The 26,207-nt window shown below is 44.5% G+C and overlaps 1 protein-coding gene across 2 annotated transcripts in view; it reads right to left on the bottom strand.

Moving 5' to 3' along the window:
• The window catches only part of Il2ra (interleukin 2 receptor subunit alpha), a 48,889-nt gene extending 22,934 nt beyond the window's left edge, over positions 1 to 25,955 (bottom strand). Inside the window, exon 1 of one of the 2 annotated variants that reach the window (XR_015640642.1) lies at positions 25,667 to 25,955. Coding sequence is in view for 1 of the 2 variants with exons in the window: in NM_013163.2 (NP_037295.1) it covers positions 25,667 to 25,730 (64 nt within the window). In the remaining variant the exon portion in view is untranslated. 2 annotated transcript variants of the gene reach the window in all.
• Between the last annotated feature and the right edge of the window lie 252 nt (positions 25,956 to 26,207).

Genomic DNA, 26,207 nt, shown 5'->3' on the forward strand with positions numbered 1-26,207 from the left:
CAAAAACACACAACTGAAGTGGCGCTCACCAAGCCGTTAAGAAAATACTGGGGGTGGAGAGAGAACTTGGCAGGTTAATATACTTGACACTCAAACCTGACGGCCTGGGTCCAATCAGCAGAACCCATAGAGGAAGGAGAAAACCCACTCCTGAAAGTTGTTTCCTGACCTCCACACATGTGTGCTTATTCACTTCATACACACACACACACACACACACACACACACACACACACACACACACAAATAATAAATAACTTAAAAAAAATAGAACACAAATTGAAAACCACCATGAATATTGCCCATTAGGATGGGCAAAATGAAAAACAAAAACCAAGGTGTAGGATGATGTCATTATGCAGGTGAAGGCAGGTCCATGCTAGAACAAGGCCTGTCATTGGATGAGAAGGAAGGATGGGCGGGAGGAAAGTTTTAGAGAGGAGGGGGGGGGAGAGGGAGAGGGAGAGGGAGAGGGAGAGGGAGAGGGAGAGGGAGAGGGAGAGGGAGAGGGAGAGGGAGAGGGAGAGGGAGAGGGAGAGGGAGAAAACATAGAGAAATTAGACCAGTGGTTTCTTGTGGTAGGCAGGATCAACCTGAAGGAGACAGCAAAAAGAGCTCGGTGTTATTCAAATGCTTGTGCACACAGTTGCCAAAACTCATCAAGTGGCTTCAGAGTCATACGGCTTCCCTATAAACAGTCTGTCTTACATACCGCACACATAATACTTAGTAAACTAAAACAAAGCCTGCGTGCTTGGGGTCTGGAGAGATGGCTCAGCTGTTGTTCTTAATCATGCCCCACCATCACAAGGACCAGTTTTTGGATCCCAGCACCTACGCAGCAGGCAGGATACTCCTGCAAATGCCCGTAACGCTAGCCCCGAGCGGCAGTGCAGACAGGAAGACAGCTTGGACATGCTAGCTTCCAGACTTAGCTGAGAAAGTATGAGCCTCGGGTTCAGGGAGAGACTCTGCCTCAAAGGAATAGGCAGGGACTGGCAAGCGGGAGAACCGAAATGTATTGTGGACTTTAATAACACTCAGGCATGTGCTCTTATACACACGCGTGTGCGTACACTCACACAGGCACAGGTACACACACGTTAAGTAAGCTAACATAGTAAATAAAGCCTTTTAAGAATAATTGCGAGTCGTCAAGGATTCATCTAAATCATATTTGGACTCTGGTACCAAACCACAGGCCAAGAAATCTTCCAAGTGCGTAACTTTGAAAAAGTTCCGATAAGTTATCTTTGGCATAACTTTGCACCCCTAGGCATTCTCCAGTGTGTGGTGGTGTTTTTCTGGGAATGGAAATTTCCACAGTCATCAGACACTAGTCCAGTGTCCAAGGAGGTCATGTGGGGACATGGATGTCCAAGGAGGTCATGTGGGGACATAGAGATAGTGGTAGAACTTTGTACTCTCATAGATTTTCCATTTCTAAAAGACCCTTCCTCTGAATTGCTTATAATTTTCTCCTGAAAGGCCTTGCCAAATGTGTTCTAAAATTTATTCAAAGACTCTGATGCAGAAGAGCCCGTGGGAAATGCAACCCTGGAGACGTTTTCTTTTTAATCCCTTAAGAGAAAATCTGGGTTATTCTTATCTCTTCTCACTCTGTTGTCATAAAAGAAACATCATCACAACAGCCAAAAATGGAGTAAAAAATAATTTTTTACAAGAGAGGTCACAAAGGAGAATTTCATGTACACAACTCAAAAAAGGAACCCTAATTTATTGTCCAAAATAACACCAGGGGACAGGTGTCTTCGCTCTCTACTTTTACCTCCTGAACACCACAAAATCATTTTTCCCAAATTCACCTCCCAGGCCTTTTCCGCTTTAATTCTTGGGATACGGGATTCCCAGGAGAGCCTATCTTAGACTCTGAGGTATATGGATGTGGTTTTGCCTTTCATGTAGGCACAGGGTCAAAGAAGCAGCCAGCAGTTGTTAACCAACCCAATACAAGGGTTCGGATCAGAGATCTACACTGGGGAAGTTATGCCAAACTCTTCCAGGGTTGAACATGTTGCCCATCTTATGTCAGATTCACCACGAGGGGTAGTCCCATTCTCTCCAAATCTCTTTCCCCCGTCACTCTCCCTGAAATAAGACCATAATGCAGTGATTATCTGGGGATCTAGTGTCTTCGGGAATTTCCTGAACAAATGGAATACAAGACGTTCTAGGAACGTTTGACTCCTTCAGCTAATACTCTATAAAGTACTCGTGCTGATCCTGTGGTCGTGCAGATCACAAAGCCTCCTCCCTGCGGATGGCAGCACAGAACAGGTAGAGAGAGAATGGCGTTTGCTGAGGTTTGAATGGGGAAAGTCGGTCCTTAGGCGTCTATGCTTGAACACTTCGTCCCCAGCAGGTGGCGCTGTTTGAGACGATTGCGGAACTTTTAGGGGTAGCTCCTTGCTGTGGAATGAGGTCATTTGTGCTTTTCTCACCAACCCCCTCTGCTCCCAGGAAGAGACATCTACATAGAGTAACCAGATCACGGAACACAGACTTGGCTCAGTACTTCTTACCCTAACTGCCATCCTCTTTGCGTGGTTTTATTGCCTCGCCTCCACTCCTCAAACAGAAAAGCGTCCCCTTTGTTTTTTTAGCAGATTTTTTTTTTTTTAGAAAGAGAATAAAACTAGAAATAATTGCGCCTTGACATACTTCTGTGTCCCTTGAATTAAACGGCAATACTGACAGTTGGAGCGGACTCGGAAGACAAATGGTTCTTTTATCAGTCAGACAGCGCCCCTAATGGAGGACCACAAGAGAGCTCACAATGGTGAACATTCAAACCACCTGAAGAAACAGCCACACAGGGGTGGCTAAACTGTAGGGACTGAGCACTACTCTTGCCCTCCAGTGCACACTGAGCAGAGCCTTGGCACTTTGGGGTGTGCCTTCAAGGTGGTTTGTATTTTGACTCCGGAGGAAAGGTGGGCGAGTGGGAAACACTGTGGGCTGGGAGACAGTAGCATTGTTTATCTATGATGTCTAAGATGAGAACTTATTGGACCCTTGTTCCCAAAGTAAATGACACGAGAGGTACAGAAAAGCAGAAGGGCTCCCAAAGAGAAAGTGAACAGAGTTTGAGATAGGATTCGTTGCTACCTGGGAGATTCAAGGAAACATTGTTTTGTCTGTAGTGCAGCCAGCACTGAGAAAGCCTTCTCCTTGGTGCCTCTCACTTTTCCATCTATGGGGAGTGAGGACTGAGATTAGAAATCACTCACCAAGCATGGTTTCTGCTGGTCAGGCATTGACTGAGCTTTGTAGTCGACTCACAAATGTATCAAGAGTGTGAGTCACCTGATGAACAATCTGGCTTTTGCCTGAAACATCCCCTTCGGCATCAAATCCGATAAGAAAGCCAATGTCACAGATTTCTCCAGCCCAAATCAATGGTTGGCTTTAACAGTTGGTGTTTTATGGGTGAAAGCTAAGCCACAGAACACGGTGGACATCATTTAACACGATCAAATGCTCAGCGTGGGAGACTCATAAGGAAGAAACTGTCCTTTCTGTGCCCTGTCTGTGAATTGTGGCAAACCCTAAGGGAAGACCTGAGCTCCCCAAGTTCAGAGATCCTGCTTCTGTGTCAGAGAGATGTAACCTCCAGGAGACGGGATGCCCTTCCCCCTTTCTGGCAGCCATCATTTGCAGGGAGATGTCTCATCCGTCTAAGCTATCTGGGTACCAGGTGATGTTTATTGATGTTGTGGTTCAGTTTAGATCATTATCTATGAAGTCAGAGCACCCAGCCCCCCCCCCACTTGGGTTTTTTTTTAAATATGTAATAACAGATCTAATTTCCAAGCTCCGCTTTGTGTATATTACCTCCAGTACTCTGTGCAGCCACACAAGGGAGACAGTCTCACCCGGCTTCACACAGCTGGAGACGGAGGTCCCAGGAGCTCAGGCTACCCAAGCCACACTTTCATGGTGGTGGGAACTGAAAGCCAGGAGTCTAATGGCTGCCTTTATGTTTATCCTTAAAATTTTTTTCCCTTTTACCTCAGGAAATTGCTTCAAATAAGAAAACTCATGTGTGTTAGGAGAGATGTTACAAAGAGGGTGAGGACAGTATGAATCTCCAAAGTTAGAAATAAACACACACAAACCACCCCGTTTCCCCTTCTGACCTGCTTCTCTTAGTGACTGTTAACCATCCGAGCCAATTTCCATATATTCCTGATCTTCACATCAGCTCAGCTCTCAAGAGCCACAACACTCTGACTCCCTCTCCATTGACTTTCAAGAGTCTCATATAACCCAGCAATTGCCCACCTCTGTGGCAACAGCACCCTACCATTTCCCTCTGTACCACCTCTCTCTACCCTTCCAATGGCATCCCTAATACCATGGAAACAAAGAACTAACCTGAAGGGAAGCCCAGCTTTGTGACTTACTGCGGATACAAGCCCTCTCTTTCCTCTCTTTCACCTAAATATGCTAAGTTCTTGGCAAGGAAGGTTGACTTCATTCTCCGTTTATTTTAAGCATCCAGGTGCCAATCAAATAGCAGGTGGCAGCTTCCTTGAACTGTCAATCAGCAATATGATGAAAACAGCATCCCAAATGCCTTAAGACATCGCCTTTCTCCCCACGGACTTGTCCTTCTGAGGTTTTTATATTGGTGCCTATTGGGAAGAATCCTGGTCCCTGCCTCAAAGCCAGCTTTGAGGTTACCTTCAACTGGATCCCATTCAGCTCCAACAAACAAGCTATCCTAGCAACTGTGAAACACAGTATACTATCTTCTTCTTTATTGTAACAGAATACTCAACAGAAGCAACCAAAGGAACGAAGGGTTTATCTCGCTCAGTGACTGCAGTTCATCATGGCGGGAGGTCTCAGCAGCTTCCTGAGCTAGAAAACTGACCATGTTACATCCACAATCAGGAAGCAGAGAGTGAGGAATGCTAGTGACCAGTTAGCTTTCTCCTCTTAAGGAGGACCAGGACTACGGCCATTGGAAATGACACCACACTTTTTTGGTCTTCATACTTACTAACCTTATCTGGAAAATCCCTCAGATACGATTGGGATTTGCTATCATGATGATTCTAAATCCCCTCACGTAGACCAGGAGGTTAATCCTCACAAAGGCACTGCTGTGTTCAGTAGACTACAAGGAGGCTCTTTTGCTAGAAAGGATAGGAGGATAAGAATCCCTTGAAATAATAGCTCCTTGCCATATTATCAACAAAATCCTCCATGAGTCCTAAAGGCTGCTTAGATTACTTCCCAATCTTGTTCTGCTGTTGTTTTAGAAGTAACTGGTAGGTAAAGTCACAGGGCCAGGAAACAGGGTTTCTTTTGAATTAGTTTTCTTAGAACAGTAAGAGAACTCTGAACTCATTCCCTCCCTCCAATGTGCATTCACTGAAATACATAATAGTTTTTGAACCATCAGTGTCTCTTAAAACACGGTAAATTTCTTATTTTTGTTTCCTGTTGCTCTGATAAAATGTCCCAACCGTCCTTGTGGGTTTTTATTTGTTTGTTTGGTTAGTTGGGTTTTTTTGGGGGGGGGGGTGTTGTTTTATTTGTTTTGTTTTTACCAATTGACAGAAGCTAGAGTTACCTGAGAAGAGAGAACCTCAGTTGTGAAAATGCCTCCATCCCAACGACCTGTAGACAGCTTTGTAAGGCATTCTTGGGAGTGATAGGGAAGTAGCACATGGAGCGAGCACTGGTCCTCGTGGCTTCTGCCTTAGTTTTGCCTGTAGGTTTCTTTCTTGAGTTCCTGCCTTGCCTTCTCTCACGATGACTTGGAAGAATAAGACAAAACAAACTCTTTCCTCCCCAACTTGCTTTTGGTCATGGTCTTTACCACCGCTGTAGAAACGCTAAGACATTGACAAAGACACCTTATGGGAGAAAGCGTTTATTTCAGCTCAAAATTCCTGGTTACGGTTCATAAATGGGGGGCTTGAACCGGCTAGTCACATTACGGCATTTTCAGAGATTTTTTTTTTAATTAATAAGTTATCACAGCTTTGAATCCATTTATGTTACTTTTTTTTTATTGCCCCAGACTAGGTAAGTTTATGAAGTACAAAAGTTTATTTGGCCTAGATCTAGTGATTGGACAGACTAAGTCTTAGATCCTAAGAGATACCGTGGTCTCCTCTAGACATCTGGTGAGCGGTTTCTTGTTACGTAACAGCAAGGTAAAGAGTGTCACATGAGGAGATGGAGCGTGGCTGTCTCTTCTTGTAAAGCCACAAATGCTACCAATAGGGCCCGACTCCCATGACCTCTCACATGCAATCACCTCCTACAGGACTTACTTTAAATATCATCAACAGGGAGAAGGAAGATGGTAGGTCTCAGTGGCAGTTAGAGAAAAGCCAGCATTCTTCAGGGACATATGAAACCAGTTCCTTTCAGCCAAAAGGAGTCATAGCCTTGACTTCTGCTAGGAGGGACATGTGGTGTCCATCAGCATATGAAAGCCCATGCTGGCCTCTAGGCTCCTTCAGTATCTTGAGTACCAATTGTAGCTGCTCCTATTGTGAATGCTAATTATGTTCCCCCAAAACCCTGCTTACTCAGAGGATCTGCACTAGCTTCTGGAAGCCTGTCCCTAGTTGGTTCCGATTGGTAAATAAAGATGCCAACAGCCAATCGCTGGGGAGAACAGACAGAGGCAGGATTTATTTTAGGATTCCCAGGTTTGGGACCCTGGGGAGGAGAAGAGATGCCATGTCTGAGAAGAATGGAGGACAGAGAGGCGTGGCCCCCGAGTGAAGAAACCGGGAGGGCATGGCCAAGAGGGCTGCCCAACTGGGTCTAGAGCAGCCAAGACAGAACATAGAATTAGTAAGTAACAACTAGGGATTAACTGCATGGAGGTCTGGCAGTGGCCCAGGCACTGTGCTGTTTCGGGCACATTAGAATATAAAGGCAGTGTGTGGGTCTTTTGTTCGGGAACATAAACCATTGAGGTGGGAAATAACCCGTGCCAGGGTTAATTTATTACTTAAATGATTATTTCAACAACCTGTTGTACGTTTCAGTCTCCAGACCGGTCCCTCTCCCCAGCTACTCATCCTCCATATAACCCACTCTTCACCATTCCTGTCCTTTCTCTTGGCTTACCCTCTCTTACTAGGCTCTAGTCTCTGTCTGTTGGTCTCTCCCAGTCACTGCTATTTTCTCCTGCTCCCCTTGGCCTGGCCATGGCCTGTCTGCTTCTTTTCTTCTCTGCTTTCTCTTGAATCTACAGTAAAAACCACACCATGGGAGGAATCACGTTAGCAGTTTCTTTACTGCACCCCCTTGCATATGGTAGGCTAGCGCGGTGGTCCTTATTACTTGTCACACAGGAGGCACAGCAGTGAGAACTTGTCTGGATATTAAGGGTGACTGTGTGTACTGGCTGGTTCTGTGTGTCAACTTGACGCAAGCTGGAGTTACCACAGAGAAAGGAGCCTCCCTTGAGGAAATGCCTCCATGAGATCCAGCTGTAAGGCATTTTTCTCCATTAGTGGTCAAGGAGGGAGGGCCCAGCCCATTGTGGGTGGGGCCATCCCTGGGCTGGTGGTCTTGGGTTCTACAAGAAAGCAAGCTGAGCAAGCCAGGGGAAGCAAGCCAGTAAGTAACACCCCTCTGTGTCCTCTGCATTAGCTCCTGCTTCCTGACCTGCTTGAGTTCCAGTCCTGACTTCCTTTGGTGTTGAACAGCGATGTGGAAGTGTAAGCTGAATAAACCCTTTCCTCCCCAACTTGCTTCTTGGTCACGGTGTTTTGTGCAGGAATAAAAAACCTGTCTAAGACACTGTGTTAGTTTGAATGTAACTAGCCCCCAAGGGCTCATAGGTAGCGGCACTATATAGATGTGGCCTTACTGGAGGAAGTGTGTCACTTTGGCGGTGGGCTTTGAGGTCACATATGCCTGAGCTATGACCAGTGTGTCTGTCACACATTTCTTTTTGCTGCCTGCAGATCAAGATGTCAAACTCCTTCTCTAACATGGTTAGCTACGTGCTGCCATGTTTCCCACCATGATGATATTGGACTAAACCTCTGAAACTGTAAGCCAGCCCCAATTAGATGCCTTCCTTTATTATTTTGTTTTATTTTTTTTTTTTTTGGTTTTTTTTTTTTTTTTTTTTGGAGCTGGGGACCGAACCCAGGGCCTTGTGCTTCCTAGGCAAGCGCTCTACCACTGAGCTAAATCCCCAACCCCGATGCCTTCCTTTATAAGAGTTGCTGTGGTCATGGTGTTTCTTCACAGGAATGAAACCTCTAAGAACATCTGTGAGGGATTATCTTGAGTGCTTAGTTGATGTCAGAAGACTCGTCTTAATTGTGGGCTGGCTACTCCCTGGGCAGGGGTCCTTGACTGGACAAAATAGGGAGAGCAAGTTGAACACTAACATGCATACAATCAAATGTTGTCTTTTCCGACTGTGGTTGTAATGCGATCTTACCTTCTGAGAGATCGTAAGCTACTGTTTGTTTTTTCCTTTTTAAAATATAGCCCATTGAATGTCTTATATGTGGTTTGGGTTTGTTTGTTGCACATGCATGTGTGTGTATGTGTGTGTGTGTGTGTGTGTGTGTGTGTGTATGTGTGTGTGTGTGTGTGTGTGTGTGTGTGTGTGTGTTGAGAAATGGTCTCTGAATGTAGCCCTGTCTGTCCTAGAACTCTCTATGTAGACCAGGCTGGCCTCTAACTCAGAGATTCACACACCTCTGCCTAAGTACTGGGATTAAAGGCATGTGCCACTGTGCCTAGCCATGTGTTCTTTTTATTGTTGATACATTTGTTTGTTTACAGTGTGTGTATATACACACACGAATGTTCATATGCCATGGTCCATGTGTAGAGGTCAGAGAAAAACCTCCAGGCATCAGTTCTCTCTTTATCCTATGTGGGTCCCAGGCTCTGTGTCAAGTCTCGTCCCTCTTGGTTGACTCAGTGAGTAGCCACGCCAAGATTCCATGTAGACCTAGGAAACCGCAATGTAGACTATGCTTTCTACCATACAGACGCTCATCTATAAAGTGTGTGCGTGTCACAGTCAAAGGGAAGTCGAAGGCACTCTGTTAATAAGCAGGGAAGGGCAGTCGTCCGGCATTTGGAGGAGGCAGCGAGTCAGTCAGTGCTGACACCTCACTTGCACCTCAGCACTAAGTGGCTTGGTCATGTCTCCTGTTCTGAGGTTCTGAGACAGTTAGAGGATTAACCAATGACTTAGGCATTTTCCACTCCTGCAGGCCCAGGGACAAGACTGGTCAGTGATAATTCTTAGCCTTTCCTCTAGGCTCTGCCCGACAGTTACCTAGCAACCGCCAGGTACTAGCCTGGATTGCTATAAAAGTATTGTTTGGCCTCCCTCTTCCTCTCTTTCTTCCTCCCCTTTCTCCCCTCCCCTCCTTTTCTCTCCCCCTCCCTGTTCTCACTCTCTCCCTATTTTCTCTTTGCTTGTTTTCTCTCTCTCTCTCTCTCTCTCTCTCTCTCTCTCTCTTTCTCTTTCTCTCTCTCTCTTTTTCTCTCTCTCTCTCTCTCTCTCTCCCCCTCAGTGTGTTCCTGGAAGGCCTCATCCTTTCTTTCTCTTTCCTCCTCTCCTCTCTGTCTTTCTCTGTCCCCTTCTTTCCTCTGCCTCTACTCCCTTCCCCAGACCTCCTTCCCATGTCCCAAATAAGCTCCATTTTATACTAGACCTGTCCTATACTGGGGGTGGGGAGTGGGGGTGGGAGTGACAGATGTCTCAGCATGGGCCTGCTAAGACACCCCCTCCCACTGCATTATAAAACATAGCAAGAAGAGCATCCCTGTGGCTCCTATCTCACCGAGTCCTGGGGTTTGCTAGGGTAGCTCAGGGGTGTGAACACAGCCTTGCAGTATCATTGTCAAGGCAGCTGGAACTCAGTCTGTGCTGTCCTGTCTGGTTTGACCTGTTTGAGTAGAAGACAAAGTCCATCCCCAACACACACAGACACACACACACACACACACGCACACACACGATACATGTACAAACATACACACTACATATACCATATGTACCACACACACCACATACATCACACACCACATACACCACGCACACGTACCACATGCGCATACATACATATACAAGCACACACACACCACAGGCACATATCACACATAAAGACACCACCGTATGCACACACACCACACACACTCACTCACACACACACATGTACATGCACACGCACATGCACATGCACATGCACAGTGAACTCTGAAACCAGAAGCTGGGAAAAGGAGCATGTCCATCACCTAGGCTAGAGGGAAGCTTCAAGCTGCTTAACTTTGCTTGTTAAGTTTGCCTTGTTTCCCCTCACTAATCTTTTCTCACTCCTTTATCTAGTTATGTTTATTAATTATCTAACTCAGGCCTTTCCCATCTACTTTTCACCTTTACAATAAATTCCTTATCGTATTCTTACATTAATTCTACTTTCACTATTGTATATCTTTTCTGTGTGTTTGATGTTAGCTCTTCGCTCTCTTATGATCATTGGTGTTGTAGACATTATTTCAATAGTATTTTATTGTATTGTATATAAACATTGTAGAACGTATTTGCCACTGAGCCATTGGTGTTGTTGGTGGTGATGGAGATCAAGCCCAGCACAGAGAACATACAAGGTAGGAGGTGAGATACACTTCCATCCCACGTGAGAGAACTTACACGATCTTCCATTCATTACTTAGTCCTGCTCAAACGTAGGCAACATCTCAACATGAATAATGAAGGAGATAAAAGACCCAAGATGCAGAGGAGTGGGATTGGGATTAGGGCTGAAGACTCAACACTGGATATAACAACAGAGAGAAGTACCACGTTGCGTTTTCTCCACACAGGAGAGGCACTGCTGTAAATCACCCGCACGCCCGTCCAAGTTACACAACACAGAGTCTACAGCAACAACCAGAGAAAATGCATATCACATGCTGCAATGCCTATAACACAACTCCTGAGCTATCAAAGAGACCACACTCATGGGACTCCTATAGTAAAAGCAGGTCAACCAATCAGATGCTACCAAGTACAGCCCAGGAAGCCAAGAGAAACCACAAAAAGTAACCCAACTAGAATTAAGCCCAACACTCGCTACAAAACAAACTGGTGTTCCGAGGACCACTATTAGATAAGGTTATTCTATAAGAAGCTCTGTTAATTGTCAGTAACTCGATTTGTGCATACTTATGTAGCTATGTGCCCCATACACAGGAAATACACATTCCCTTTACCATGCATGGAACTGTCACAAAAGCTGGACTCCTGCTAGGCATCAGAGGTGGTTTCTACAGATATCAAAGACTAAGCATCACACAGACTCATTGTCTAACCACAGTGTAATGAAATCAGAAGTTAAGAACAGAGAGCAAAACCACGAACAACAATAAAACTTCACACGTTTTTAAAAAAAGAAAGCTTTAAACTTCCAAATGAATCCATGGATCAAAGGGAGACTCAGAACTCATTCTGCAAAATACTCTGCACTGAATGGTAATGAAAATGGTAACCATGAACCCCTGCAGCACTCAGCCAGCACCGTATCTCCAGGGTTGCTTACAACCCCAAAGGAAAATACGTGTTTAAAGAACAGGCATTGTCGCATTAAATATTTACCGGAGGGAGTTAAAACCAGTGGCTAATGTTAGGGAAAGGAGATGAAAACTATAAAGGAAAGATTGATCGAGGCGGGGGGGGGGGGGGGGACCAGCAGGGAATGTCAGCCAAATTAAAAGCTATTCATTTATGTAGATTCTGAAAATACCAAGACTAGAAGGAGCAAGAACAGAATAATGCTATGAAGAAAAGGGATGTGTAACTACTGATCCACTGAAAACTCAAAAATGAGCAGGATCGCAAGTTCAAGTCCAGCCTTAAGGTACATGGCAACACCTTGTCTTAGAAAGAGAGGAAGAAGCTGAAGAAAGAGAACTATACCTAATAAACCAATCATTTGGAAAAGTCAACTCATGAACCAATATATGGAACAGGCAGTAGACATTTAATGCAAACTATTTCAGAGGGCGTCTTGGTCACTTTTCTATTTCTGCGATAGGCCACCGAGACTTACAAAGAAAACATTTACGCAAGCTTAGGTTTCAGAGAGTTTGAATCCATGATGGCAGAGTCATATCTTTGTCCACAGCCACGAGGCAGAGAGAGAACCTTGGGGTATCACATGAATCTTTTGACACCTCAAAGGTCGCCCCTCCTAATCCTTCCCAAACCGGAAATCCCACCCACTGGGGGACTAAGTATTCATATATGAGCTGATGGGAGCAGTTCTCATTCGAACCACCACAGGTCCTTAAACAATTGTTTCTAATTCCTTTTACAGAGTTATTTTAGTCTTCCTATTAAACTTGGAATGAACTGCAGAGAAAATGGCCATAGGACCCTCTTGCTTATTAAAAAAGACAGGGGTTGGGGATTTAGCTCAGAGGTAGAGCACTTGCCTAGCAAGCACAAGGCCCTGGGTTCGGCCCCCAGCTCCGGAAAAAAAAAATGAAAAACCAAAAAACCAAAAAACCAAAACAAAACAAAAAACAAAACAAAAACAAACAAACAAACAAAAAAAAAAAACAGATGTCAGAATATCGGCTACAACATTTGTACTTAGTTTTAGCCAGGTATGACAAAAACTAATATTCCGATCAATTAGAATGTATCTCAGCAGTTATGGGTGGTAAACTAGTGGAATGTCTCCTGATATGACTCTCTTTAAAGGTAGAAAATGATATGGTCATGCCAATAGCAGGAAACGAATCCAAAGATGATTAAAAGAATATTCATTAAAGCCAGACACAGTGGCACATTCCTTTAATCCCAGCACTCAGGAGGCAGAGGCAGGTGGATCTCTGAGTTCTAGACCAGCCTCGTCTCCATAGCAAGTTCCAGGACAACTAGAGCTACACAGTGAGACCCTGTCAAAAATACGTGTGTGTGTGTGTGTGTGTGTGTGTGTGTGTGTGTGTGTGTGTGTGTGTGTGTGTTTGTGTATGTGTGTGTGTGTGTGTTGTGTATGTGTGTGTGTTTAAAAAATCTTTCAAGGTGGTCATTATTAAAGAAAAGTTTCTTAAAATTAAAGGGAACATACTGAAATAACAATATTTGCAGAATGGTGATTAGCCTTCTGTCTGTGAGTCCTGGTGTGATTTGAGCGACCCACCACTTCTGAGGCTCAGCTCTCTCAGGCCTCACCAAAGAGGCAGTTTCCACCAGGCAGGAACGTGTGACTCACCAGTATGATCGTTTTGGAGAAAACCCTGTGCCTTCTTGGTGGTAATTACACAAAAGACAAACAGTGGGTCTAGAGGAACTAGGAGTTTGCTCTTAGAAAGAGAAACAGGCAGGGAGCTGAGGCCTGCCCTCTGTCACACAGAGCCGCTTCTACAGGTCTCGTCTGGGAGTCTGTAGAGCTTCAGCGGCACAGTGAGCGGTTGGCCTTTTTCTAACTCTCCAGTCTCCTCACTGAAACACTCTTCGGCACTTGAAAGAGTTAACCACAGCCTTACCACAGAATGTCAACTTGATTTGAATTAAAGTGTTATCAGATTAAAACAGAAAGAGAGAGGGGGGAAAAAAAACAGGCAGGGAAGAAATATTCCTGTTCTTTGAAAACTAAAGACAGTTTTCCCCTCAAATCTTAGAAACTGATTTCTTGGGAAGGAGCCATATTTTTGACAGAGCTCTGCTAAATTGGTAAATCCCACCCACAGTCTTCTGAAAAGACACAGAGACTTCCGAGAAGTAAGTTGTAATCATGAGGGCTAGTTTCAAATGGATATCTGTGGGATTTCCCCTGTGTTTGCAGTCCCAGCACTCAGGAGGCTGAGGGACGTGAGTACCGTGAGTTCGAGGCTGGCCTACCTATATGGTGAGTCAGTTCAGGATACATAGCTGGACTCTATAAATAAATAAATATATATATATATATATATATATGTAAACAAACAAATACAGGCCAGAGAGAAAGTCCAACAGTTAGGAGCCCTGGCCTCTCTTCCAGAGAGGCCCTGAAGTCAGTTCCCAGCGACCACACGGTGGCTCACAACCATCTGTAATGGGAGCTGAGACCCTCTTCTCTCCTACACGCATACCTGCACATAGAACATGCACGTACATAAAATTGAGAAATCGCTAAAATAAACAAACACATAAATAAAACACAATAAAACCCCAGAGAAGTAACCGTGGTGTGGGACAGCTATTTAAGATTAGAAGAGAAACAGGAAACAGAGAAAAAGTCACGCCAATCTGAGGCACCCAGGAGCAATTACGCCGAGCACCGCCGATTCCTTGGTATAAGCACTTATACTGTATATTATAATATGAATGTGTATTGAAATATGTGAAACCAAGGCTGGGAGATGGTTCTGTGGGTTTGCCACGCAAGCGTGAGAACCCGAGTTCACTTCCCTGGTACTCCATAAACTCGATTTGGCTGTGCGTGCTCAAACCCTGTCGTGGGAGGATACGGGGGCGGAGACAGACAGACCCCCTGTGCTCGCTGACTATCCAGTCTAAGTTATCAATGGGGGCGGTTGTATTCTCTGAGGAGTGGGACGGCCTGCTCAGCATCTGCAGCTAAAAATTGCCTCAGAGAAGCAGCCTCTGAGGAGACGTGAGAAAGGGAAAGTGATGCCTGAGACCAGACAGGGAAACTGGAAGTGAGCCCTCAAGGCGCACCTCCCCTCAGGGGTACCAGCCGGGTACCCCTCCTGAACACAGGGCCCTTTTGTTCTGAAGAGACCTCATTAAAAGTCTGGTTTACTTTCCTTCAAATAAGGAGTTTTCTCTTTACTAAGGTTCTTTTTTTTTCTTTTGTTCTAAATCAAGCTCTGAACAGAAGTGTTACTACCACAAGGACAGGAAGCACATACCACGCTGATACTCAGCTGAGTGACGGGCTTGGCAGGGAAAGCCACCGCAGCCTGCCCACAGTCAGCAAGTGTCAAACATACAACCCAGTGTCAAGTCACTGGCCCCAAAACTCCCTGGAAACTCTCAGGGTGCTGGGCAGGAAGAGGTTGACGTCAGCGTACAAGTCGGGGACTTCAAAAGAAACTTTTAGAAACGTTTCTTTTGCCATTACCCGTAACAGGATGAACTGACCTTTTCCCTGGGGACATGGGCCTGTTTGATTTTAGGGCTACTTTCACTTACATATATACAATGTGGGTTTTTTTTAAAAAAATATATTATTCTATTACATATTACTGTTATAGTTCATTAATACATCTTTAAAGCACTGCTTTATTTATTTTTTATTTATTTTTTATTTTATTTTTGGCTTTATACACTATAGTAAGAACTGGGGACCCACCTCAGAGGTAAAGCGCTCATCTATCATGAATTGAACCCTGGGCTCAATCCTCCACATCACCATGGAAAATAAAAACCAGAGACTAGTGTGATTAATTTGCTTTGTAATTCCGATACCTGCCGGGATGCTGAGGAAGGAAGATAATGCACTTAAGGCCATCCTGGACTGTGTGGGAAGTTCAAGGTCAGCCTCAATTAGAGTCCTTATCTAGCTTAACGTGGTAAGGTCCTGGGTTAGATCCTTAGAACTATAGGAGATGAAAAAGAAAAAGAGGAGGGCAGGGGAAGGGAGGGAAGGGGAGGGAAGTCATGGGAGAGGAAGGGAGGGAAGGGGAAGTAGGGAAGGGGAAGAGAGAGCAGGGGAAGGGAGGGGAAGGGAGAGGAGGGAAAAGAAGGGAGGGCAGGGAAGGGAAAGGGAAAGGAGGACAGGGGAAAGGAGAGGAGGACAGGCGAAGGGAGGAGAGGGGAAGGGAGGGAAAGAGAAGGAGATTCACTAATGGTGTGAATTGGATTAATGAGGTTCCTTCCCTCCTGCCCTCCTTCTCTCCCCTTTTTCTTTTCTTCCTTGAAGAGGTCATAGACGTTGAAGACCTGAGGAAACATCACACGAACTCAAACATGGAGTAGTTGGCCTGTAAGTCATGCCGCTAAGATTCCTGAGACCGTGGCGACAGTCAGCTCCTGAAGGACTCCAAATATATCCTACCTGAAATGTCCCTGCAAGGTATTTCTTGAGCCAAACGAAGCACACAGCCTCTGTGCAATTGTTCTAAATTCAAAATGGAAAGTGTTGGTTTCTAATAATTCCAGCTATTCACGCTGACAGAACAGTGCTCTGAGCCCTTCTCTCTCTTCTAAAGGCACGTGTAGTGGGAGGCCGTTCCTAGCTTACAGAGTGGTGGACCATGGCCTAGGTGTCCACCAGCTCTGTATCCTTCCTTGAATCTCAACCCTTGGCTTGGGTGGCAAGAGCCCAGGCAGTATTTCTTTCCCTTGAACAATAAGACTCTAGAGGCCAAGAGTTAGGTCTTCCTCATCTCCACCTCTCCCACCTTGTGAGAAGTTGCTGAACAGATCGTGGACAAATTGATGAGAAGACAAGTCAACAAAGAAGCAGACAGAAGAAACAGGAAGTCCTGCCACAAGGGTCAGATGTCCCTTACCACAGCTCCTCTCACCTGTCACATATACTTGTGAGCGGCTTCTTAGTCTGCCCTCAGAAGCACATACCCATCTTGGTCTGTTGTTTTTATTACCGAGAGCACACGCGCACACACACACGAACCAATTTCTGAGGGAGGTATCTATTTTAGTCCCACACAGAAAACAGTGGGTGACCCTGTGGGCAGAGATGGCAATTCCTGAATGAGGTGTGGTGACTCACGACCAAAGGTGCTCAGAATTTCCTTTGCTTTGCCAGCTGCCAGCATGAACTCGACTGCAGTGGCTTCTTTGAAATGCTATCAGATGCAAGGAAAACACCCCAGGCTACTCTTTGGAGGTAGCAGAAGGATTCAGAGAATACAGGATCTAAGACTATCAGGGTTCTGAGGAGCTCCTACCAGACTGAGAGAGAGGCACACACTTGAATTCCAGACACGTGCAGGTGAGGCCAGAGGGATCAGGAGTTTGGGGCTGGCCTCATTCACATCATGAATGTCTAAGCTACCCTGGGCTACATAAGACCATGTTTCAGAAAGGAGGGGGGAAAAAGAAGCTGAGGCTATGCTGGAGCGTACCATCCTGTGAGAGCAGGAGGACTCATGTTTGGATCTCTACATCCAGGTAAAAATCAGAGCAGAATGATATATGTTTGTAGCCCTAGCAGTGGGGCTGGGGAAGTCGGGACCACTCCAGCTTTCTGAGCAGGCTGTCTAGCTGAATTGGTGAGCTCCAGGTTCAGTGAGAGACTCTGTCTCAACAAAGATAAGATGAAGAGATAAAAGAAGATGGAATATGAACTCTGACCTCCACACACGTATATAAACATGCATGTGCACACACACACACACACACACACACACACACACACACACAAATACAAGAGATTCAATAGATAGGGCATTCTGGCTGCTCTATAAGGTGGCCATGGGTTAGGATGGTGGGTAGAGATACTGTAAGCTTAGCTTCTAGTGACTTCCTAGTCGTGTTACAGCAGCTACAGATTTAACTGACCAAAGACTCCGTTGGTCAACTACAAAGTGGAAATAACAAGAACTGCTTTTTATTTTTGTTTTATTTCCGGACTCATGGCGTGGCCCTAACTGGCTTGGAAACTCTCTGGGTCTGTGGTTCTCAATCTGTGGGTCGCCTAAGGCAATCAGGAAACGCAGATATTTACATCACAAGTCATAAAAGTAGCAAAATTGCAGCTATGAGGTAGCAACAAAGATAATTTTATGGTTGGGGGTCACCACAGCGGAAGGAACTGTATTAGAGGGCCACAGCGTTAGGCGGGTTGAGAACAGTACTCTGTGTAGAGGAGGTTGACACGAAACTTAGAAAGCTGCTGCCTTGTTGAACATAAAGGTATAGACCACAGTGCCCAACACAACCACCTTGTTTTGAAAATTGAATAGAGAGACACTGATTTAACACAATCCCAGGAGATTGCACATAGAATGTGAGCATAAGCTCTTGTTATCATCCCTGTTTAAAATGCTTTCTCTAGAATGGGAGGGAGACCTCAGCAGGTAAGAGCACTTGTTGCTCTTGCAGAGGACCCAGTCCCACACCCACATAGTAGCTCACAACCTTCCATAATTCCAGTTTCAGGGCATCCAATGCCTTTTTCTGGTCTCATTGAACATCAAGCATACCCAGAGTATACACACACACACACACACACACACACACACACACACACACACATACACACACACGCGCGCGCGTGCGCGCGCGCGCCAAAATACACACATGCACGCACGCACACATGAAAAAATAACTTAAAAACTTTTAAATAAATAAATATAACAGTGCTTCTTTCGGGTGAAACCATTTACCGTTGGTAGCCTAGTTGTGTGAGTCTAAGCCTCCTGCATGTGGGATGCCTGGTGCTACCTTAAGAGTTGCTGGTCTGAGCCTAGTGAACTGGCAGGGTAGAAGTAGGCTGTCATGTTAGAAGCCATGGGATTCTGACCTTGTGGTATAAGGCTGACAGGGCTGCATCAGAGTTAAAAGCATAGATATAGGGGTAGAAGAAAACTAAAAATTCTTTGACTATATCCAGAGTGTCATGTGGTAGTGGCAATAGTACTCAGTAACCCACCATGTCAAAGAAATCTACTAGAAACAACTGATGCCTGTAGGCACTGGAGGATTTAAGAAGGATGAGAAACATGCAAAGTCTTATGTCTGAGCAAAAATGTTGTTGTTATTGCACATGTCCATGTGGGTACATAGTGTGTGTGTGTGTGTGTGTGTGTGTGTGTGTGTGTGTGTGTGTGTGTGTGATCCATCTATCCTCTTGAGATAGTTTCCCATCATCTTTGAGCTCACCTATTTGGCTGGTAGACCAGTAAGCCCCAGCAATCTGCTCATCTCTGCTTTCCTAGCAATGGGATTACAAACAGGTGCCACCATGGTCAGCTGTTTTATGTGGGAAAAGCATTAACTTTTATCAGAGAAACACTATGCAATATATATATATATATACATACATACATATATATACACATATGAATATGACAGATATAGTTCATCGGCTTGGTTGTTCTGTTTAGCTCCCCAGTCTTCAGTTGACCACAAATGGATAACAGTCTGTGTGTACAGCTTCAGCAGAATCCTCACAATATTCAATAACATCCTCTGTTATTCTTAAGCACCCTTCAAGCTAGGTTCTCCAACAGCCCTTCTCAGAGCATCTTCCTCAATTACCCAGGCAGTAGGCTGCTCTCTATATTCTGACCACTTCTGACATTCATAGACTGTGCAACCTTTGACCAATATTTGATCTTCCCTGGAGTTGCTTCCCATTTTAGTCATAAGCTCTGTGTGGATACGTAGTGTGTACTTTTTGTTGTTACAGGATCCAATATGAGAACTGGGTCCATGCACTGACAACGCAACTCTCATATTGGATCCTGTTTGAACTAGAATTTCAAGCTGCCAAATCCCTCTCCAAACAGAATGCTTTATAATGAAATCTCCAGGGGTCTTGTAAAGTTTGAGAAGTGCTCCTCTGCTCTCAAAGAGTAAAAATGAAGCAAAGGAACTAGACCAACATGGGAACCATTTGCCTTCCTCTTCCTCCTCCCCTTCTCCCTTCCCCACTTCCTTCTCTCCTTGTTTATTCTTTTTTTTTTTTTTTGGTTCTTTTTTTCAGAGCTGGGGACCGAACCCAGGGCCTTGCGCTTCCTAGGTAAGCGCTCTACCACTGAGCTAAATCCCCAGCCCCTTGTTTATTCTTTTAAAATAGTCTCACTGTGAAGCTCTGTGCTGGCCTCAAACTCACAATCCTCCTGTGCCAATCTCCCAAGTGCCAGGGTCACAGCTGTGCACACCATGCATGGCTGCAGGATTGGGTTACTCCATTAATTTACTTCTCTACAGTAGTCATTGTGTTTCACTCCTCACCGCATCGTCATTGTTTGGAGGGACATAAAAACAATGTCATTTGGTATGTCTGGTTCTTCTCCCCTGAGTCTGACTTCACTAGTCTGAAGAAGTCCCAGCCATCGATTTAACAGGCATTCCAGATGTACATTGTAATTGCAGCTGGCCTTGGGAAACATGGTTCCACAGAGAGTCCCCCGTGAGACCTGTGTTTTCTCATTGATGAAGGCAAGGCCCAGGATGACCATAAAGTCAAGTAGCCAAAAACAATTTGAGCAACATTAGAGTAGAAAGCACCCAACATCTTCAGAGATCACTAAATGGTTGTTTTCCCTGCAGATGGGTGATTTCCTTGACAATGTGACGGAGATTCTGGAAGGGAACGCAATGTTGACTCATTGGCAGATGTCAGCTTTCCCTTGGCAGTCTTCCTGTTCAGAATCACACAGCAGATGCTTAATCTTCATGTTGGAGAACAAGGGCTGTACCTTTTTCCATCCCTATAATTCTAATGCATGAGTGGATGGCTGCATGGGTAGAGAAATATCACTTCTGAGAATCAGGATAAAGGCATAGGAGAGATACTGTAATCAAGTCATCAAGAGGCCTGGGTTTACCAGGCGGGAATGGTACATGCCTTTCAGTCCAGCACTTGGGAAACAGATACAGCTGGATCTCTGAGGTGGTGGCCAGCCTGGTCTACAGGGTGAGTTCCAGGATAGCCAGGAGAACAACAACAACAACAACAACAACAACAACAACAAAAGCAGCAGCAACAACAGAGAAGCCTGAGTTCAAGTCCAGATTTATTTGAAACCCATTTAAAGAGAAAGTGCTTATAGCATCTTTAAAAGGAATCATTCTCATTTAGGTATGTGTCCATATGTACATGCAAGCCAGAAGAGGTCACTGGATCCAAATAGGCAGTTGTAAGACTCCCAGCATGAGTACTAGGAACCAACCTCCACAAAAGTAGTATGCACTGTTAACCACAGAGGCATCCCAGGTCTGGGATTTATAACCTTTTGAAATAACGCATTGAATAAAGGCTCTCTTTTTTTCCTCAAAAGGAATGGCTTGAGATAAAGAGAAGAAAGAGACAGATTCCCATTCCTTTTGCAAAGCATGGATGTAGTTTGATGGAAGAAATCCCCATAGCAAGCAAACTATCAGGAGAAGCCTTCACCAAAACACAGTGGTGTTTTTACCCTACACCCACAACTCAAGCAGTTCAGAATTAGTGATCATGCTGTAGTGCAGAGCACTGCACTCTCGAGAGTGGGAAAATAACCTAGAGCCCAGCTATCAGGCTTTGGTCTGCTGATACTGGGTGACCTTTCAGTCCACATGGTATGGGCCATGTCTTTGGTTGGGAACGTTTCTTGCTTCCAAAAGTACTCCAGCATAAAAACATAAAAAGGATTGTGTGTGTGTGTGTGTGTGTGTGTGTGTGCAAGTCTTTTTTTTTTTTTTTTTTTTTTTAGTATTTCCAGAGTTCCTATAATGATGGAATTGGACGGGGATTTCAAGATATCTGCAACAACCTTCTCCTGTTGGAGAGAGAAATTAGCCAAAAACTGTGGCTTGCTAGGTCTTGCCTTTGGTTTTTTTCTAACACCATTAGGTTTCTTGTTCCATAGTACTCTTTAAAAGTTTATTTGCCTCCTATCTCTGTCTCTCACTGACCACCGGTGGCATGCTGTATTTCTGGAGGGAATTCAATCTTTTTTTTTTTTCTTTTTTCTTTTTTTTTTTTTTTTTTCGGAGATGGGGACCGAACCCAGGGCCTTGCGCTTCCTAGGCAAGCGCTCTACCACTGAGCTAAATCCCCAACCCCGGGAATTCAATCTTATCTGTAAAATGTATGGCTGTCATCAGACAATAAGGAAAACAGAGTTAACATGAACAGCCACTGCGTTGGGGTGCAGCCTAGCCTCGGGGCTCTCATTGCTACCACAGGAATGGTTTCCACAAAAAAAATTACCCAAAAGTGTCTGGAGTTCTCAAAGTTATTGAGCGTGTGTGTGTGTGTGTGTGTGTGTGTGTGTGTGTGTGTGTGTGGTGTTCAGGGCTAGGGAGATGGCTCAGTAGGAAAGTGCTTGCTGTGTAAGTATGAGGATCTCAGTTCTGAACCCTAGCACCCACATAAATCAGTATGCAGCTGGAGAGACAGCTGGGAGGTTAAGAACACTTGTTGCTTTGGCAGAGGACCCAGGTTCACTCCCCAGCACCCACATGTGAGTTGAAAACTATCTGTAGTTCCAGTCTGAGGTGATCCAATGTCCTCTTTTGACCTCTGAGGGCACCAGGGAGGCATGTGGTGCATATGTATATGTGTGTATACGTATGTGTATGTGCATGTGCATGTGTGTGTGCGTGTGCGTGTATATATGTAGGCAAAACACTGATACATCATATATATATTATATATATATACATATATAATATATATATTCTTTTGCATACCTTTAGTATCAGCCTAGGAAAGCAGAAATAGGCAGATTCGTGAAACTCTGACCAGCCAGCTTAGCCTAATCATGTAGTCCCCTAGACCAGCAAGAAACTCTATCTCTAGACAATGACAATAAAAACTTCAAACAATAAGAAAACCAACTCATGTGAATGGCACCTGAAGGATTAATACCAAAGTTGACTTTTGGTCTCCACACACATTCACCTGCACACGTACTCACACATGTGTGCATGCATGAACGCAGAAATCCTTGCCTTTGGGAGGGACCGAGTGACCAAGGTGTTGAACAGGAGAAGCTGTTCTTTCAGAGCCTGGCCAGATGACACGCGAGTGGATGAAATATGAATCATTGTTTTTTCAATGTTGAAAGCTAAATGGAGCACAGACATGGGGTTACAGATCAAGCCGCCTATTTAAGACCCTTAGAAACAAACGTCATGACTGCCTTTGGAATCCCCAGTGCTTAGCAAAACCCCGTATCTCCAAGGTCTAATTCGGATGATGAGCAAAGCCAGAGTGGCTACAATACTGTGAAGAACCTGAAGGAAGCCCTGTGAAGTGTGCATCTTAATAGCAGAGCCAAAGATGGGAAATTCTAGTGTGGGAAGTAGCCTTTACCAGAAAGGATAATTAGACGAGTCTATCGCCTCGATGTGTTTCCACACCTTTTTGTCTTTTGACCCTAGAGGGATAAGGATTTGATTACAGAATTCCTAGAATGAAAACCGATCAGGAGGCGGCTCAGAATTTCCACGGTTCTGAGAAAGGTGACCGGTTGGCTGCTGCTGTGTTGACAACATCGGGGAGAATTCCCTTCTAACCACATCCCAAGACCCAGTGATACCGAGACTAAAAACACCCGGGTTGACTAATACATCCCTTGTACTACATCACAACTTCAAGTGGCTTTGGAAACTTTCAGAACTAAAATCTGCCGTATGAATCAGCTAGAAATCACATCAGTTGACAGTCTGTCTTGCTTCATGAAAGTCCTCTTGCCCCCAAGGAGTAGAAAGACTTGTTTTTTTTTTTTTTAGACTTTCTTAAAATTTAGTATTTATTTATTTTTATATGTATAGGTGTTTGACCCACATCTATGTCTGTTTGCCATGTGTGTGGTGTCTGTGGAGGTCAGAAGAGGTTGTCAGATCCCCTGGAACTGAAGTTACAGATGGCTCAGAGCCACCATGCTGTTGGGTCCTGGGGTCCTTTGTAAGAGTAAGGAGTGCTCTAAACCAATAATGAGCCATCTCTGAGCCCCATTTATTGCTTAAACTGGATCCTTCCTGGAGAATAAAACAAGGGTGAGATGAGATTATCTCTTGCCCTGGGGTAGTTTCTGAGCTACTTGCTGACCTCAACAAGCTGGACCATTTCTTTCTCTTTCCCACTGGGAACCAAGTTGCCTTGTGACACACCTCCTTGCACCTGTTCTCTTTCTAATCTCAGCCAGAGTCACCTCTGGTCTTGATTCCAATAGAAAAGACAGTCGGGATGTGAACCTTGCAACATTGATACTCTGATTTGGGGGGTGATTCATGACACCCACACTATAAAGTGGTTAGAAGTTGTAATAAAATTTATACATCTGGTTCATCAAGTCTACTCTATCAATGCCGTTCCCTGGCATTCTCAAGCAGTTTCTGTTGCCTACCAAATGCAACTAAAAGCATTTTAAGTTGTGGGCTGGGAATGCAGCTCAGGGTTGGAGTGCTTGCCTAGTGTGCTCAAGGCCTTGGATTTCTACCCACAACGACACAGGAAAAGGAAAAGATAGAGCTTCCTGTCCAGAGCTTTAATTCCTTCAGCCCCATCCCTATCCTTCTGTTCTTTATCCAATAGCCCACATTCAGAGAATATACTTATGGACTCCTCAGTCATTTCTATGTCTTTATCCAGGTGCCTTCTCATCTAAAAATCTTCTCTTATCAAAATTTGCCAGTCTCCAGGGCTCCCTGGACACACTATGTCCCAGAAGTCTTCTCTGACAGCCCCACACCCCTGTAGTTCTAGGCACACTCCCACCTGTTTAACTGTCATTTTTCAATGTACATATTCCCAAGAAGTCATGGAGAGACATTTTTCAAAACCAAGTAAAGGAGCCCTATAAAAGTCAACCACAGTTCATAAGACAAATTTCATTGAAAGGCTTTCCCTCAGAGACAGAATAACTTTACATAACTGTAAAGACTTGTTTGTTCTGACTAGGACTGCCCTGGCAAAGACACCGTTGAGGGAAAGATGCTATTGAAGGAGAAATCACATTAAAGGCTTTCTAAAATTATAAACATCTTAACTCCAAAGCCAAGGTGCTCCTAAGTGGCCCAACACACTGTGATCATTTGCCCCCAAGTCAGCAACCATGCTTTGGGTATAGGTCATAATTTTCCTCTTCTCAATATGTTTTTTGCTGGAGTCATTTAAGCATAAATTCCTAGAAATTAAGAATATGAAATTGTAGGCCTTCCAAAAAATATGTATTCAGCCTAGTGTGGAGGTATGCACAGAAGCAGGTGGATCTTTATGAATTTGAGGCCAAACCAGTTTACATGACATATTCCAGGCAACCCAAAACCACATAGTGAGATTCTTCTTTCTATCTATCTATCTATCTATCTATCTATCTATCTATCTATCTATCTATCTATCTATCATCTATCTAATCTACTTATCTATTATATCTATCTACCTCTATATTTATTATCCATTATCTAATAGACCTGAAATATATATATTTCCACAAACCTTATTCCTCTTTCTGGATTAGCAAGAAAAAAAACAGTATTAGGAAATTTATACTCAATTAAAGAGAGTTGTTTGATGTCTGAGATGGTGATGGTTTTATTTCTTAAAATAATACCTGACAAGGTCCTCCGTGATAGAATTCACAATTTACATACTTGTCCACATGTACACACACAGAAGCTACACCCAGAGGAGCAAAGGAAAGCCATGCTCTGAAAATGAGTATATTTATATTCTGAATAAAATGACATTTACAAGAAACTTCCCAAGACAGCAAAACCAAACCATCTCTGGGGATGAAACTTAAAAAGGACTATGAATGAGAAACTCCTTCCTGCTATTTTAAGAATGGTTGATAGATTAGGAACCACTGAGGCACAAAAAGAGGTCCTGCTGGACCACAGATAAGAGGTAGAGCCCATGATTCAACACCCTCTTCCCAGTTTTCCACCTCATTGCTCCCTCTGGTTGTATAGCTGAGGAGATGTAGACTTACCAAGACTCCATTAGTCTTCCCAAGATTCCCAGGGCAGCCCCTGGCCTCTTACCTGCCCAACAGCCGGGTACTATGGTGAATGAGAGAAACCCCAACATCAGCAAGTGTGGCTCCATCTCCCTGGCACGTGGGATCAGGATGCAGGAAGGAACTGGATGAAATTCTCTGCAGAATGTTGGGTCAGCCCCTTTTCTGCATCCTCCTGGGAGAATGCCAGAACAAGGGCTCGGTCCTCTCAGGCTGTCATCTTGGCTTTTATACAATGTCAATGACAGTCAGGACTTGTTCTATTTAAGCATTAGGCTGATCTGCTCAGCAGGAAGTTGTACCTACTCTGTTCTGTGATCTCATATAGGAAGTGTTTTTTGATGACAATATAGTTTGCGGTAATTTTTCAAACTAGCTCTTTTTTTTTCTTCTTTTTTCAAGTTCAATTACTGGGAGGTGTGGGCAGTGTTTGGTGAGAAGGATCAGGCTCTACTTATGAGTACTTCTCTGTGCTTTGCCTGTACAAGGAAAGGGGGGATTCCCTACCGTGGCAGGAGGGGTGAGCAAGCAGTTCTTGGCAGTGGTCTCGCTTAGGGTTTTGTAAA

The sequence above is a fragment of the Rattus norvegicus genome, chromosome 17, assembly GCF_021556685.1.
Source record: "Rattus norvegicus strain SHRSP/BbbUtx chromosome 17, alternate assembly SHRSP_T2T, whole genome shotgun sequence".
In the NCBI taxonomy this organism is placed as follows: domain Eukaryota; kingdom Metazoa; phylum Chordata; class Mammalia; order Rodentia; family Muridae; genus Rattus; species Rattus norvegicus.